At 36.8% G+C, this 15804-nt stretch overlaps 1 protein-coding gene across 1 annotated transcript; it reads right to left on the reverse strand.

The window, feature by feature from the left end:
* Nucleotides 1-4425: 4425 nt before the first annotated feature.
* On the reverse strand, nucleotides 4426-7722 carry LOC138137416 (anoctamin-5-like). Its single transcript, XM_069056784.1, has 14 exons — nucleotides 7471-7722; nucleotides 7234-7421; nucleotides 6973-7183; nucleotides 6720-6925; nucleotides 6534-6667; nucleotides 6397-6487; nucleotides 6226-6349; nucleotides 5979-6131; nucleotides 5599-5930; nucleotides 5421-5548; nucleotides 5167-5372; nucleotides 5019-5118; nucleotides 4796-4968; nucleotides 4426-4741 (listed from the first exon to the last, which is right to left on the reverse strand). Exons 1-14 carry the CDS (start codon nucleotides 7684-7686, stop codon nucleotides 4604-4606), a joined length of 2400 nt encoding a protein of 799 aa, XP_068912885.1. The 5' UTR covers nucleotides 7687-7722; the 3' UTR covers nucleotides 4426-4603.
* Nucleotides 7723-15804: the final 8082 nt, after the last annotated feature.

The following is a 15804-nucleotide window of genomic DNA, read 5'->3' on the forward strand; positions in this document are numbered from 1 at the left end:
CAAAGCTAGCCTGTTTTCAAAGTCGAAATATTGTAAATTCGTATTTATCTCCACACCAACTTGGAGTTGCAACTAAACTAGGATGCGAAGCTGCAATTCATACCACACGAACCTGGCAAAGTTCTTCTTAAATTAGATTTCAAAAATGCCTTTAACTCAGTCGAACGGGATTGTATTCTGAAAGAAGTCCAATGTCATACCCCACTTCTGTACCCTTATCTTTATCAATGCTATAGAAATCCTTCAACTTTATTTTTCGGTAATCATTTAATTTCTTCTTCTGTTGGAGCTCAGCAAGGAGATTCCTGCGGTCCCATGATTTTTAGTCTTGCCATTCAACCAATTATTTTATCTTTGGATTCTCAAATGAATATATGGTATTTAGATGATGGAACCTTAGCTGATTACCCAGAAGTAGTTTTATCCGACTTTAAGAAAGTTATAAATTTATCTCAGGAAATTGGCCTTGAATTAAACTTTAACAAATGCGAGATCTTTTGCTGTTCTGGAGACACAGATTTAAAAGTCATAAAGGAATTTCAAAATTTAGCACCAGGCATTAAAATCTGTGACCGAGAAAGTTTATCTCTTTTGGGCTCTCCAATCTTTGACCAAGGTTTCAAAAACACCGTCGAAAAAACTATAATTACAGTTGAAAATCTTTTAAACAAAGCTGAACTCCTTAACAGACACGTGGCTTATACTTTAATCAAAAACTGTCTTTTCATACCAAAATTTAATTTTTTATTAAGAACAACTCCATTTTGGAAATTTTCTAATTATGTTAATTCAATTGATTCTTCTTTAAAGTATTGTTTAGAGAGAATACTTAATTTACGTTTAACTGATTTACAATGGCGTCAGTCCACTTTACCGATTAGATTTGGTGGTCTGGGAATTCGTCGCATTTCCGATATTTGCCTCCCTGCTTTCCTATCTTCAATTAATGGGGTTAAAAAGCTTGTTTCTTTATTACTAAACTCAAAGGATAATGAGCTTAATATTCACCATTATGATGAAGCTTTAGCAGTCTGGGGTGTAGCAAATGAGCAATTTCAGAAGAATTGGGATAATATTAATATCAAAGGAATAATTGCCAATGACTTAATCTTTAATTCACCTAGAGACTTGGCTCGTTTTAAAGCTTTGCAATGCAGAGAATCAGGATCTTGGTTACATGCAATACCTTCTCCTAATATTGGTACTCTTTTAGATAACACTTCGTTCCAAGTTTGTATTGGTTTAAGATTGGGTTGTAATCTTTGTACACCTCATATTTGCAAATGCAATGCGAAAGTTGACGAAATTGGCACCCACGGTCTAAGTTGTTTCAAAAGCAGTGGTAGATTTTCAAGACACACTGAAATTAATTCCATTATCAACCGGTCTTTAACTTCAATTCATGTGAATTCAATTTTAGAACCAAACGGACTGTCTCGGGATGACGGAAAACGCCCAGATGGGATGACTTTAGTACCGTGGATTAAAGGTCAACCTTTGGTTTGGGACGTTACTGTTGTAGATACACTTGCAGACAGTTACGTATTGAAATCATCTGAAGTCTCAGGTTTTGCCGCTGAAATGGCTTGCAAACGCAAACATAGCAAATATAGTTCAATCATTTCGTCAAACTACGTGTTTAAAGGTTTAGCATTTGAAACCTTAGGCCCTTGGTGCAAAGAAGCCATCGATTTCATTAATGTCATCGGAAACCGACTTATCGCGGAATCAGGCGATTCAAAATCAAAGAAATTCCTTTTCGAGAGGATTTCCCTTGCCATTCAACGTGGAAACGCTGCAAGCATTCGGGGCACTTTTCCAGATTCCGCAATATTATCGGAAATTTTTGTATTATAAAACAAAAATGTTTATGTAATTATGTTATTAATATAAGCTCTCATACTTTTATTTGTTTAAATTGACATTGTCAAATAAATTGCAAAATTATTTAAGTATATTTTGTAAGAAAGTTAAAATGGAAAGTTCAAAACGAACTAGGGTGGTTATATTGGCGCGAAAGAAGAGGGCCTTCAAAAATTATTATATTATAAAGCCATCTCTTCAATAAAAAACGTTTCTGATTTTACCCAACTATGAAGAAAAACAGCATCTTGCTTTGTTAAAACCTAATTAAAGCTGATTGATTAACCATGATGAGTATTAGAAATGTTTCACCCATAATATCTTGGCGGAATCTGACTCAAATAGGTAGATATGGAAAGAGATCTTCAATTTTGGTTGTTGTTTAGTTTGTTTTCAGTTTGTCGTGTGTCACCTTCTCTTTGTCTTTATGTTCTTTTATAAACTTTATTAACTTGCTCCAGTTTTTTAGTTGCTGCATTTCGCTTCAAGTGTTAAAACATTTTTAGTTTAATGATTTAAAAAGAAACATAAACATAACCTAAATATACCTATTTTGTAAGTAGATTTTGACGTGGGTACATTCCAGCGAAAAATTTTCACACCCAAGTACCGTGAAAACAAGCATTTTAATTAAAATTTAATTTTGACAGTCCAGGAGTTTTTTGAACGAGTGCGTGAAGACATTTTTATTTTTTTGAAACGAACATTGGCATTTTTAAATTATTACCCAATAGTTTCCAATTTAGTGAATAGGTGGCGCTTGCCCAAATGTCAATCTTATCTACTGTCGCGAGCAATAAATTTTGGTCGTCAATGTCATTTCAAAATTTGGTTAGATTGTCACAAATTTAAAAATTTTCCCTGCCTGATTATGCCCATGTCAACAAAGTGTCAAAAAATGAGAAAAAAATGACAATTAACGTCATACAACATGATGATAGGTTATGATATTTACGACTGTTTTACAATGGAGCATATTCGATTGCGTCAAAGAATGACCTTGTAGAAATCTACGTTCGCCGTTAACTCACAGACCATCAACAGAATTAAGACTTTCAAAACCCGTATAAAACATGGGAGACACTGACAACACTAGCGCTGCTCTAGCGTTAGGCCAAACTAAATTACGGAATTTACTCGTTAATCCGATCGGGAATTTCCGTTTAAAAAAAGGTTGATTTGAATATTAATTAATAATGTCATCAGTAATTTTGAATTTTCTAATTTCTGTCAAGGTTTAGTCAATAAATTTTATAAATTGTTCTAACTCCAAACCAGTATCTTGAGGTAATTTTTTGTTATCTTTTTATTTGGTAAGTTATCTTTTTCTTTTTGAAAAAGTACGAAATATCGTTTTTTAGTTCGTAATTTTTATTTTATTTATTTGGATATGGGAAAAATTAAACATAAATGCTTTGTAAACAACAAGATCGGCGATTTTAAATTTCCAAAATTAGAAGAACAAAGGAAACGATGGATAGAAGCTTTAGGTAAATGTTGCACCACCCTTCAAAACAGATAATGCCTTTATTTGCGAGAAACATTTTAGCATTATTATCGGAAATTTTCGCATTGTAAATTAAAAATGTTATTTTATGTTAAATTTTAATAAATAACTTTTAGCAACAATTTCTTTACTCAAAAAACAAAACTCCATAAATACGCCCTGCCGTCGGTTTTTCTTCGTGAAGACAAACAAACTTCAATAAACAATGTTAGACCGGCTGAACAAATTGAAAATTCTACGATTACTGAAAATCCCACTGTAGAGAATCTAATCCTTCCTGTTATGCAAAAGGCCCAAAATAGACACCCAACAAAATCTTCTAGTGTGTTGCAAGTACTTGAATGCAAGAAAGTTAGTACTCTTACTTCAAAAGGTAGAAACATTTATTAGGTACATGGACCGATATGAGCGAAAAACAATTTCAAAATTAAAAAATCTTTTGAACGATTCTAAAATTATCTCCAGAAATTTTAAAAGTTAACGCAAAATCAAATTATTGAACTAGATCTACCCTTCAATTCAGTTTCACTCGCCTTTTAAACTAGCCCACTCCTGCCCAAAAAATCCCAATTTACGCACAAACTCGTTTAATGAACTACTAATTTGTTGTATATGTTAGAATTTGTATTAAAATGTTCAATACTTAATTAGTCGTTTTTATTTTTTTTGAAAAAAAAAATAGGCAACTAGGTATACAGAAACTAGTCAGATATGCAACTTGTTATACATTAGTTTGGCCTAACGCTCGGGCAGCGCCACTTGAGCGCGTCCCCGAAAATGTAATCCCACTTGACAGTCTTACTATAGTTTAATTGTCTGTGCGTTAACTGTTGCGTTTGCGAAATGTCATTTTGAAGTTAGTGAGTTCAAAATTAGTAGTTTATTTAACGAGTGTGTAAATCGGGCTTATTTTTGGCATGAATGGGCCAGTTTAAAACGCGAGTGAAACGAGCGTTTTAAAGGCCTACGAGTGCCAAAAAGGCACAATTTACACACGAACGAGTTGAATACAACGTTTTTTTGTTCGATGAAGCTCTTAAGGGCTTCAAATCGCTTAAAATCTTTAAAATTAGCTTGACGTTTCGTTTTGACAAGTTGTGACATTTATCAAAATCCGTTCACACAGGAGAAAATTCTCAAATTCTGACAGTGTCGAACAAAACAAATATTTCTATAATAACTTAATAACACTACGCTTATGTGTAAAAGTCAATATAACATTTATTAACAACTTTATTTTGTTGTCTCTTCTTTTTGCGCTTCCCTCGCCGCCTTCAAAACTTTCTCGTCATGTTCCAACTTCACTTTAACTTTCCGGGGTATCTCCGGAATCACATAACTGAGAACTAACGACAAAATCAGGGTAAAATTCTGCAACAAAACATTGCCTCACACCGAATTCATGCACAACAACCAATCAATTACTTCCAATATTATAAAATACAAAGCTTTGACAGCGAGATGGTGCCAGTACTGTTCCGTAGGTTGGTACTTATTCTTGTGACTCGGGGGATACCGAAACCCGCGATAAAAACAGTTAGTTGCGTTCTCGTGGTCTATTATCATGCTGTCGTGTTGGTACTCTTTTATTGCAAATTCTGCAAACAATCAATCTAGAAAATGGTACTTTCGTAAATTGGTGACTTACTGGACAACGTGCTGTTGACGTATCCGACCAAAGAGTTATCGTGTGCCCTCCTGTACAGAAACCTCAAGATAAAGTCGCTCCTGAAGGCCACAACGAACGCCTGAAAATCAACAGATTACTAGATTTCTTCCGCATATTCTTTTAATACGTTTGATATGGTCCCAACAACTGTCACCACTCTGAGAATGTGATTCCAGCCTTGAATATCTGCAGCTTTGTCCAATACGGGGCGACGATACAGTCTGAGGAATCTGTAAGCGTCGTGTTGCATCTTGAGCAGATTGTGGAGCAACGCAATCAGTCCTATCACTGGCAGCGATGAGTTAAAAAATGCGATGAAGCTGTATTGCAACACTGCAAAAGTACCATTTAGACAAAAAACAATTTGAACGACTGCAGTACCCATGTCCGTGTACATCTCGTTAATGGTAGAGTCGTCCAACTCTTTCCTCGCGTAGTCTTTCTCCCACTGGCCAAAGTGGATTTGAGTGTCTTTCGGTATCGAGTCAGTCCTCAAGATAGAAGCCAAACTACAAAACATAAAGAGTATTGGACGAAGCACAAAAACTCGACTTCTCACTATTCCACCAAGTCGAACGCGATTTTGACCCCAGTTGTGATGATCATGATGGTGATCAGTTGCATCCCGAGGTCCACCAGACAACCAGCAGGTTTGCACAAGTCGCTTTGCAATCTCGCGATCATTTCCACGTTTGACACGTCGCCGGGGTAGGTGTGGAGGAAGCCTTTGATGTACGCCAAGTAGAAGAGCGGACAGAAGTGATTGGCAAAGGTCAACACGAACGTCATGTGCAGATTCATTCGGTCGTACTGGAGCTGAGTCCTTGGTACTCTCAGCAGTGTCAAAAAACGAGTTATTGTGGAGTAGAGAGACAACACCAAAGGAACACACTAAAAAGAGAATTCGAGGTTTGGGGATAGGTGAGGTGTGGGACTTGCGGTGTTAAGAATGATGATGATGATGGTTGTGATGATGGTCGAGGTGAACAGTTCGATCTCGTTGGCGTAGCTGAACGTGTCGTAGTCCAGCCTTGTCCTGAGGAGGAATCGGTACTGAATTACCAAGAAGATCAACACGAAATAGATCAGCACCTGGAAAAGCGCAGTTGAATGAGAAAGAGTGGTTGACGAGTTTGTTAAGTGTTTAACAATACACCATGCCCAAAAACAAAGATTCCTACTTTACCATGAAGAAAATGACGATGTAAGAGAATATAAACGACAACACTTTCTTGAAAGGGGGTATGTAGTACTCGATTTCGCCAGTAATAGAAGACCTTCGCGTCTTGGCGGTCGCCTGGAACTCCGGTCTGACAATTTTTTACCAAACTCCACTCAAAAAAATCTTCAGTTTTACCTCATGGTTCTGTCGATTTTGAGTCCCATTAAGTTCCACCGCAGACGCAACATGGCTTGTCTCCTTTGCCACAGGTTCCAAAATATAGCTCCTGAAAACTCTTCTGGATCAAATTTAAACGACAATTCTGCAATTACCCCAAAACGAACAAATGACGACGTAAACCACAGTGACAGGGTTATCGATGACGTAAGCTAACTTCATGAGTTCGCAAGCGGTCTTGAGTTGTTGGTCGGAGCAGAGTACAATGTTGCTCTTGCACACTTCATCTCTGGTGGCGATCTGTAGTGTGGGTTAGCTTCGTGTGTTGACCACTTACTTACTCTATATAGAAACCGTCCATTTGCAGAAATACTACACCCGCGAGAACACTGACCAGACCGAGTACCGTCGGTACCATCAACATTTTCGTATAGAAGCTGACCAAAGCGAAGTAGAAGGACAGTTTGGGTCCGTAGTACTTTTCGATCAAGTGTATCGGTTGTTCTCTGAATATGTACCTCAAATTCGCCCAGTACTTGCACAAAAGCTAGGAAATAAAACTGGAGGAAGAGAATGAAGAGCGTGGGGAGGTACCTGTCGGTCTGTTAGAGGTCCTTCGTCTGTCCAGTCGCCGTCGCCGTCGTGGATTGCGTAAGCTTGCAAGAATATCTCCTTGTCTAAGAGAGTCTCGAAAGTAATTTCGTCGTCTTCAAACAAGAAACTGATATTATTGAGGACTTTGAGAACAATCTGACTGCGTTCAAATGTTGTTATCGAAGCTGGTCTCTTCCCGGAGAGCGTCTTCCTGCGAAGAATATTGCGAAGATTACACCAACAAGGGGAAAAAAGACGTACTCTGCCCTCCTGTACACTTCGCTTTCTGGATTGGGTTTGGTCAGTTCGGTTGTTAATAGATTGCAAATTCTCTCTCTGTACTTGTAGTACGGATTCTGACAGGTCAACTGGACGTTGTAGATATTGGCGTGACGCAAGAGAGCTTTGTGGGGGGCGTGGATTTTGAGAAAAACCAGTGTGGTGTAAAACTGGAAGACGTCAGTCGGGTGGTGGTGCTCGACAAGTGTTAACTCTTACCTTCCCCACGTCTCTCTCGACCAGTAAACCTTTGTCCTTCATCTGACTCACAAATTGATTGATTTGCATCTGCACGCGATCGCCGCGGATGCGCTCGTCCAGTTTTGGGATCACTATAACGTAATCTACTTTTGTTTTGCCGTCGAGGAAGTAGCAACTTTTCGGTAGGAGGATTTCTTTTTCTTCTTCAGGCGTTGGCAATTGCAGCGGATTCATGCTTTATCTGTTTTATTGTTTCTCTGTCAAACTGACAGTTCTATTGTAAGAATCGTATTATTATTTATCATAGATTCTCTGACAAACAATAACTAACAAAAATGGAAGTTAATATTTGCTTTTATAAATGCCAAAAAAATTGAGAGTTTTAATCAGTTTATAATAAAAAAAAATGTAAAACACATTATGAAACGCAACATTTGTCCTGTTCGTAAAGGTTTGCATGTCAAAGATCCACCAACACTGCAATTTACATCGAAAATACACGTGGCAACGCTGTTGAACTTTGATCAAGGGGAAACAGAAACAGCTAATAGTCTTGCTTTATTGCAATGATCAGAAAAATCCAAAATTTCATTAAACGTTTTGTTGATAATTGGTGCATCCCAAAGTCTTTCTTTGCAAATTAGGTGAATCAGGTATCTCAATGCCGGGACAGAGGAGCTTCCAACAGTCCAAAGCTTCTGACAAATATTTGATCTCAAAGGTAGGTATTGTTTAAAGGAGAGAGTAAACATCCGATGAGAGCAATTGAAGAATGTATTGAAGCAAGGAATGCTACTAAAGATAATTCAGTCACTGAACGAATACCTAGTCCATAAAATCCAATGGAAGTGATGCTTGATTCCAAGACTTTGAAGATAATTTAATGTTCAAAATTTTTTCCAAGGTTGATTGAATTTTTTCATCAAAAGCTTTACAACAATTTTTGAATTTCCAAAAAAGACAGCAACGAAGAAAATACCGAGTGACTATAAATGATTGAAAGAAAATAGTGGATTGGCAACACTGATGCAGTTGGTAGTGCAAGTCTTGTCGTGCATTATCTGTCAGTCATTTCTATTTAGGTTAGGTTAAGTCACGAAGTACATTGTCGATTTAGATTTTTTTGACGTTTGTTTCAATTTTAAAAATTACGTGTGTCATGCCAACGATGTCGCCAACTAAAGATTTCAAATGTGTCACCAACATAACAAAATAATTTTCAATCATTTATAGTCACTCGGTAGTTAAGTTTCGGAATCCAAAGCCATATGAGATTTTATGTTTTCGATATTTTTCACTAACAAATCGAATTTTCCCAAAATTTTTGAGAATAAATTAGGCATTGCATCTTCAAATAACGGCGAACCAAGTAAAGGTAAATCTTCTGCAGAGGTCTTTCTAATATCTGGAGAAATAAATTCAAATTTCTTCAAAATGTCGATTTTGCGTTCTTCAGAAACATGAGAAGAAAGGAATAATTCACATTTAGAGTAATTCAATGATAATCCAAGTTTTTCAAATTCAACTACAGCCAACGCCAAACGTGATGGCGAGCGGTCGCGCAGGTAGAACACTCCCTCTCAAGCATCATTCGCCTAAAGCAACTGGCAGGCCAGTGACGTACATAGACAGTTCAAATAAGGGGAACAAATGATAAAGGATATTAAATTTGACATAAAATTTATTCAGTACTATCCGAATAATGATTTTCTTCACTTTCACTACTGCTTGTGCTGCTATCGTCATTTAAATTTATTATCAATGGATTTATTTCCGTATGAATGTCTGTAAAAGCTTCATTTTCCAAATATTTGTGTTCTATGTTTATTACATGTTGGCAACGCTTTTGCCATTCCTCTGGAGTGATATGATCAAACTCGTGCTCGGCCAGTTTCCTCACATCTTCCAACTTAAAAGTTATATTTTTTTAGACACGTTGTTTTTTACGGTAGCCCAAATAAGTTCTATGGGATTCAAATCCGAATGGTAGGGTGGAAGCCGCAAAACGGTATGTCCGTGAGCAAGCATTACTTCATCAAATTTATACCTAATATGACGTTTTTTATTTATTTTGATTAACTCGTATAACTGAGGTTTGAGCATGCTACGATCAAATATAATGTTTTTCTCGTGCAACCAATTTTTCATATCAGCTTTCCTAGAATTAGAATTAGGGGCTGCATGAATTTGAACATTATGGTATGGAGCGTTATCGGTCACAACTATCGAATTTACAGGTAAATTTGGGATTAACCTTTCCTGTAACCATTTACCATAATTTTCAGAATTCATTTCAGAGGGGTAATCCCCCGATTTTGTACCCGACTTGAATATTAGTTGGCAATTAGGTATAAATCCCATGTCACCCCCTGCATGGACAATAATTAGTCGGGGCCCCTTTGAAATATTTTTAAATAAACCTTTTGTCGTGTCATCCGTCCAGTTTTTCGAAGAAGTATGTCCACTGTGAAGATATGTTTCATCAAGAAACACAATTGGCCGCTGTTGGGTACGAAAATACTGGATTTTGTTGAGATACTTAATTCTTAGTGCTCTTACCTCCATCTTTTCTATTAAAATTTTTCTGTTGTTTTCGGTTTTTCTCCACTTGAAACCCATTTTCTTCAAAATTCTACGGAGAGAAGTTTCCGAAGCCACAATTCCCAAATCATCTTTGATTTTTTGTTGCAAATTTTTCACCGTAACACGACATCCTTCCGTTTTATGAAAATCATAAATAATCTGTCGAATATTACAACACTGATATTCAGGGATATCAGTTACCCGGTGCTTTTTTAGGCCGCTTCTTTCTTGGGGTGGAAAATTTTGGACTTCCGGTATTTGCAATTGATTGCTCCCCTTCTTTAATCACTCGTTCAATGGTTCGTATAGAAACACCTGATATACAGGGTGTCCCAGAACTGGCTCCCCAGAGAAAAAAGGGAGCCTTAGGGCGAATATATTAACGTGTATTTTGAAGAAAAGAAGTCCTATCTCAAATGATAACCGAGAAAAGACATTCTGAAGTTGACCAATTAGAGTTGAGCATCATTAAGGTGGAATAATCGCAATTTTGCGTTGCCTAGGTTTCCTTTGTATCCGTAAACCTCTATAATTCTGTCCATTAGATTTGGTCCACTACATTTATTAGAATGATTGTTTACGTCAGTTTGACATTTGTTATAGAATTTCGCTGCGATATTTAATTCAAGTGTATCATTTAACATGTATTCTTCCTCTGAGTACGTAGATATGATTCTTACTTTTGCGCGATGTGGGAACAATGCACGTGAAGCAGTAAGGTTGTACCGTGAACAATTTCCACAAAGACAAAGTCATCCGGATCATAAAACAATCCTGAAATTAATCGCTCGGGGTCGAGAAACGGGTCGGGTCAGGTCAGGTCAGGTCAGGTCAGTTCGAAGAAGAAGTTGGGGGTACTCCAAGAAATGTAAGGACTGTCGAACACGAGGAAGCCGTATTGAATGTCTTTGAAGAAGACGGCACCCGGAGTATTCGAACAGTTTCTCGTGAAATGGGTTTATCCAAGAGTTCGGTGCAGAGAGTTCCAGCTGATAATAGGAGGCATCCGTACTACTATACAGGAGTACAACATCTTCTGCCAGAGGATTATCCAATTAGGCGAGAGTTTTATCTGTGGTTAATAAACCAAAACGATGCTCCACACTTCTTGTCACGGATACTGTTTTCTGATGAGTCGCTATTTTGCCGGTAAGGTTGTTCTAATTATCACAACCTTCATATTTGGGCAGAGGAAAATCCAAGAGAATTATTTCCCAGAGGTTTTTAACATAGGTTTTCTGTTAATTTGTGGACTGGGCTATTGGGCGATCGTTTGGCAAGTATAAGCGTGGTGGATCCAAGATATGCTCAGTTCATTGGCACGGAGCTACCTGATTTACTTGAAATTGTACCTCTTGCTTATTGCATAAATGACTGGTTCCAACATTTTAGCAGAAACGTTCGGGAAATTTTGGATAACCAATATCCACAGCGCTGGATCGGTCGAGGAGGACCGCATCATTGGCCTGCCAGGTCTCCAGATCTGAATCATTTATCGGCGGCCCATAAATTCAGAGGCTGATCTGAGAGTTCGAATTCAGGAGGCTTTGTTTCAGTTACTGAAGAAATGATAACTAACGCTACTACAAGAAGTTTGTTACGTAGAGCACAATTGTGCATACAAATGAATGGTGGTCATTTCGAACATCTGCTTTAACATTGTTACCTATTTAAATAAATGGTTCTTTTTAGAATCGCCATTTTTATTGTTTTATTTCGAATTTTCCAATTGTCAAGTCTTGATGATGATGACAGATAAACGTCAACGAATTTTTATATCGGAAAATGTCAAAATTCCAGTTGCCCAAACATTTTATTGATTTGTGCGATATCAGAGATTTTTTGTTGTTGTTTAGCAACCGATCGGATTTTTTGGTAACACCTGAGGACGAGCTTCCGGGATTGGTGAAATTAAAAACTTTATAACTCGGTAATTTGAGCTAGCAGAAAATTTATTTTAGTCAATTTGGAGTCTCTTTTATTGTCGGCAAATGCCTGTTTTCTCTGGGGAGCCAGTTCTGGGACACCCTGTATAATAAAGATTTGTATTCAAAAATAATTTTTAAAAATAGGTTTAATCCTACCTGCGGCGAGCGATGTTTTGTCTTTTAGATTTTTTAACGTGTCCGACTCACATTTAACACTTTTAAAATATGTGAAAACGTTAAAAATTATTTCACGTGTCTGACTCCTAATGACAGGTTTTTTTGCCAGGCGACGACATTTTCAAGAAAATGAGAAATAAATCTAACACAGAACTTAAACCCTTGACAAAACAGAAAGACAACTAATGAGACGCCTATGCATAGTGTATTTGCCTCTGAGGATAAGGGTAGTAGTGGGAGTAAAAGTAAAAATGGGTTTGTGCGCAGGGTGTTCTCTCGCCATCACGTTTGACGTTGGCTGTACATACATATAATGGTTTCCAAATCTTTAAAAACATTTTCAGCTAAACCTCCTAAAGCGCCATCATCCAGATACCAAACATTAAGGTGCGACGAAAGTCTTTCAATGGTCCGGTGAATTGATAAGCTGAATATAGCAGGACCAAGGGGGTCGCCTTGTTGTCAACCAACTTGGGAATAAATTAAACTTCCATTGTATGTTAGATATGAAGGAGAAGAGTAACATCATTGCCATAAATAATGATAAATCAGGGGAATCTTGTTGTGAACCATTAACAGCAGGGAGTCACGTTCAACAGAATTAAAAGCATTTTTAACGTCAATCCACGTCAATCTTCAAAAAAACTTCGGCTGAAGAGTTAGTTAAATATGATCTTACGGAATGGGGAATGCATAGCTGCTTCGCAACCACTTCTGGTACCGAACCCAAGTTGATTTGGTTTAAGGTAATTTGAAATCTGTCCAGAAAGATAATAACATCCTAATTTCGATGCAAGGCGTCGTTATCTGGATTGAGTGATAATTATAAATTGGTTAAAAAGTGAAATTTTGTGCTTCGCTGAAAACATTGAGAAGAATAGTGTGGATGTATAAACTTGAAATTTTATTCATTAAAATCGAACTCAAAATCAAATGGGATAAAGATCTAATAAAATTTAAAAAAAATAATTAGATATCGTAAAGATTGTTCAAAATGTCTTCCACCATTTTGCAAACTCGGTTGAATTCTTGTTATAAAGGACCGACGAACTAAAGCTAAAATACTTATTTATTTGTTGTGTTCTTCAAAGCTTCCATATTCTGTAAAGGCATTTGTTACAGTTTATTTTCAATAAAAAATACAAAAAATACAAACAAAGTCTAATGATATTCATTAATTTAATAATCAGATAAAATGCGATTAAAAAACCGGATAAATTAAAATTATGGACACAAATAAAAAAAGCCAAAACAAGAATTATTTTGACATCGTCGGTGTTTCATCAGATTCATCAGAATTTTGCATTTCGTGGTCGGCTGAATTCCCACATTATAAAATAAAATGCATAGATACTTTTTGTAGGAAAAAAATTGCGATAAGGGATTATCTTTCAAATAAACAAATATTGCCTCATCTTATCTCATTTTATTCATATGTATTAATAACACAATTCACATGGCTTCCAGATAAAGGTATGCATGGTCGATTCAAAATACCTATCATTTCTCAAGTTCTCTATCTTTTTGGACATGTAAATATTTTCAGCTTTGCGAAATTTAATAGCACTAACTACTGCTGTCTTAACTTTTAAAATATTACTCCATAAGGTTTTTTTTTCAACTTTGTGTTGTGCAATGTTTGATTTTATTGCAGAAATTACGCAGCACGTGATTTCGACACTCAATTTTTTGCACGGACCATATGGCTTTGCGTAAAGTAAATTTATCTCAGAAATATCAAGTCATTTTTCTTTAAATTAGGTACATTCTAATTGGCTGGTAGGTGTCACCCGGGCGGCGTTCCGTCCCGGTTTTGTTCTTGTTCTGGGCACTCTGCATTCTCATTGGCCGGCCAATGAACGAAATTCGTCCCATTTTCGTTCACGTTCTAAACGTGTTCGTTTAGTTTACTCCTCTCCTCTCCCTCTATAAAAAAGACTGTGGCTCCATAAAAGTGAGCTGGACAAAAAGACGATGCTCTTCTTCGAAACCATGTGCGTCGTGAGGCGCGACGCAACCGGGTCTTTCCAGAGCCACTCCAGCTTGAAAAAGGCATCGGTCCAGAAATCGACACCGGCCCCGAAGATGGATTTGACAGTTCGACCGCTCTAGAGGGCCGGTAATGAACGTAAAATCCTCGGCTGATCGGGCTGATTTGTTATTCACAAATGAATAGGGTAAAGTAGTCCAAAACCGGATATGGACAAATCGCCAAATTGTGACTTTTTAGACATCTCTCTCTCTAGGTAAAAAAAAAACTCTGTCCACTCATAGATTGCTTGACATAAATGTTACTAAAAATGTTCACTCTACGCTACAACAAATAGATCCGGCGCGAAATTTAAAAAAATGGAAAGGCAGGTTTACACGTGATGTTTTATTATTATTCTGCATGTTTGCACTTAGGAAAGACGAAAGAAAACTTCAGTACAGTAGGAGTAATATATTAGGTTTTATTAATACAGGGTAAATCACAGAATAAAAAATGCAACCCACAATACATTTTCGAATTTCCGAAAAAGCTGGCTACTGAAATTAAAATATCCAGCTTTTTTCGGAAATGGCTAAACACAAGCAAGAGATTATTTAATATGTACTCCTATTTAATGCATGAACAAAAATTACCTCTGTATCATTTTCGATGTTTGTAATTAGGTAGATTCTTGAGGCACGCACTCACTTCAAAAATTTAAAAAAATCAACAAAAAATCGCAACGGAACAGATAAAAACAGCAACACGATCAAAACTAATAACTTTTAAAAGCAGAAAATCGCAAAACAAAGCTCTAAAGATGAAAAATCGCAAATCTAAAAAAAATATATATCTTAAACCACTTTGACAGCATTGACAATTTCAAATTTGAAATGTCATATAATTTATTTTTCGCGTGGGTTTCATAACAACCAATGAGAATCAGTGGCGCGAATGCTTCAAGATATTACCAACACAATCTATGATACTTTCTTAATATTTTAATGTTATGGTTTGGGGATTTTGTTATCTAAGGATATTTAAAAAAAATGCATTCTATCAGTGGACGTAGTTCTACCTACTGTTACGATTTAAATTTCCCACCAAATCGAATTTCTAGAGTTCTATACCGGGACATTTTTTTAACTCTGAACATAGTCCATACTTATTCCCTATGTTCAATTTTAAAAAACACAGATCAATGCATTGTGAGTTGCTATGTAACCAACTATACCGAACACCAGAGATTTTGAAACTATGTTAAAAATTGTTCCGATTGATGGAATTGGTCTATCATGTGTTGCATTGGAAATGTCACGCACATTTCTAATGCTCTGATTGGCATAGAATAACTGCATTATGTGTATTTCTTTTTCAAACAACTTGACCATTTTGTTAATCTGTCAAGTACTTATTTTCGTTACCTTGGTTACGTGATTACATACATGCATTGACCTGTGTTTTTAAAACTGAACATAGGGAATAAGTATGGGCTATGTTCAATGTTAAAAAAATCGCCCGGTATAATAGGTATAGACTAAAATTAGACCACTCTCGAATGCCCAATTAACGTGTGCATGGCCAGCGGTATTTCCGTATCCTCCGAAGAAAAACCCCCGAGAGAGGGGCAAAACACATGGGTAGGTACCTATAAGGGGAGAACCAGCTCGAGTCGAGGAAGTTTTCACGATC

This window comes from Tenebrio molitor, chromosome 8 (assembly GCF_963966145.1).
Source record: "Tenebrio molitor chromosome 8, icTenMoli1.1, whole genome shotgun sequence".
In the NCBI taxonomy this organism is placed as follows: Eukaryota; Metazoa; Arthropoda; class Insecta; order Coleoptera; family Tenebrionidae; genus Tenebrio; species Tenebrio molitor.

Excerpts from the sequence above, each read along its gene's own strand:
- LOC138137416 (XM_069056784.1), bottom strand. The coding sequence starts at position 7,686 with ATGAATCCGCTGCAATTGCCAACGCCTGAAGAAGAAAAAGAAATCCTC. Across the intron at positions 7,184-7,233 it reads GAAGTGTACAGGAGGGCAGA|GAAGACGCTCTCCGGGAAGA; the intron begins GTACGTCTTTTT and ends TATTCTTCGCAG. Across the intron at positions 6,668-6,719 it reads ATGGACGGTTTCTATATAGA|AGATGAAGTGTGCAAGAGCA; the intron begins GTAAGTAAGTGG and ends GATCGCCACCAG.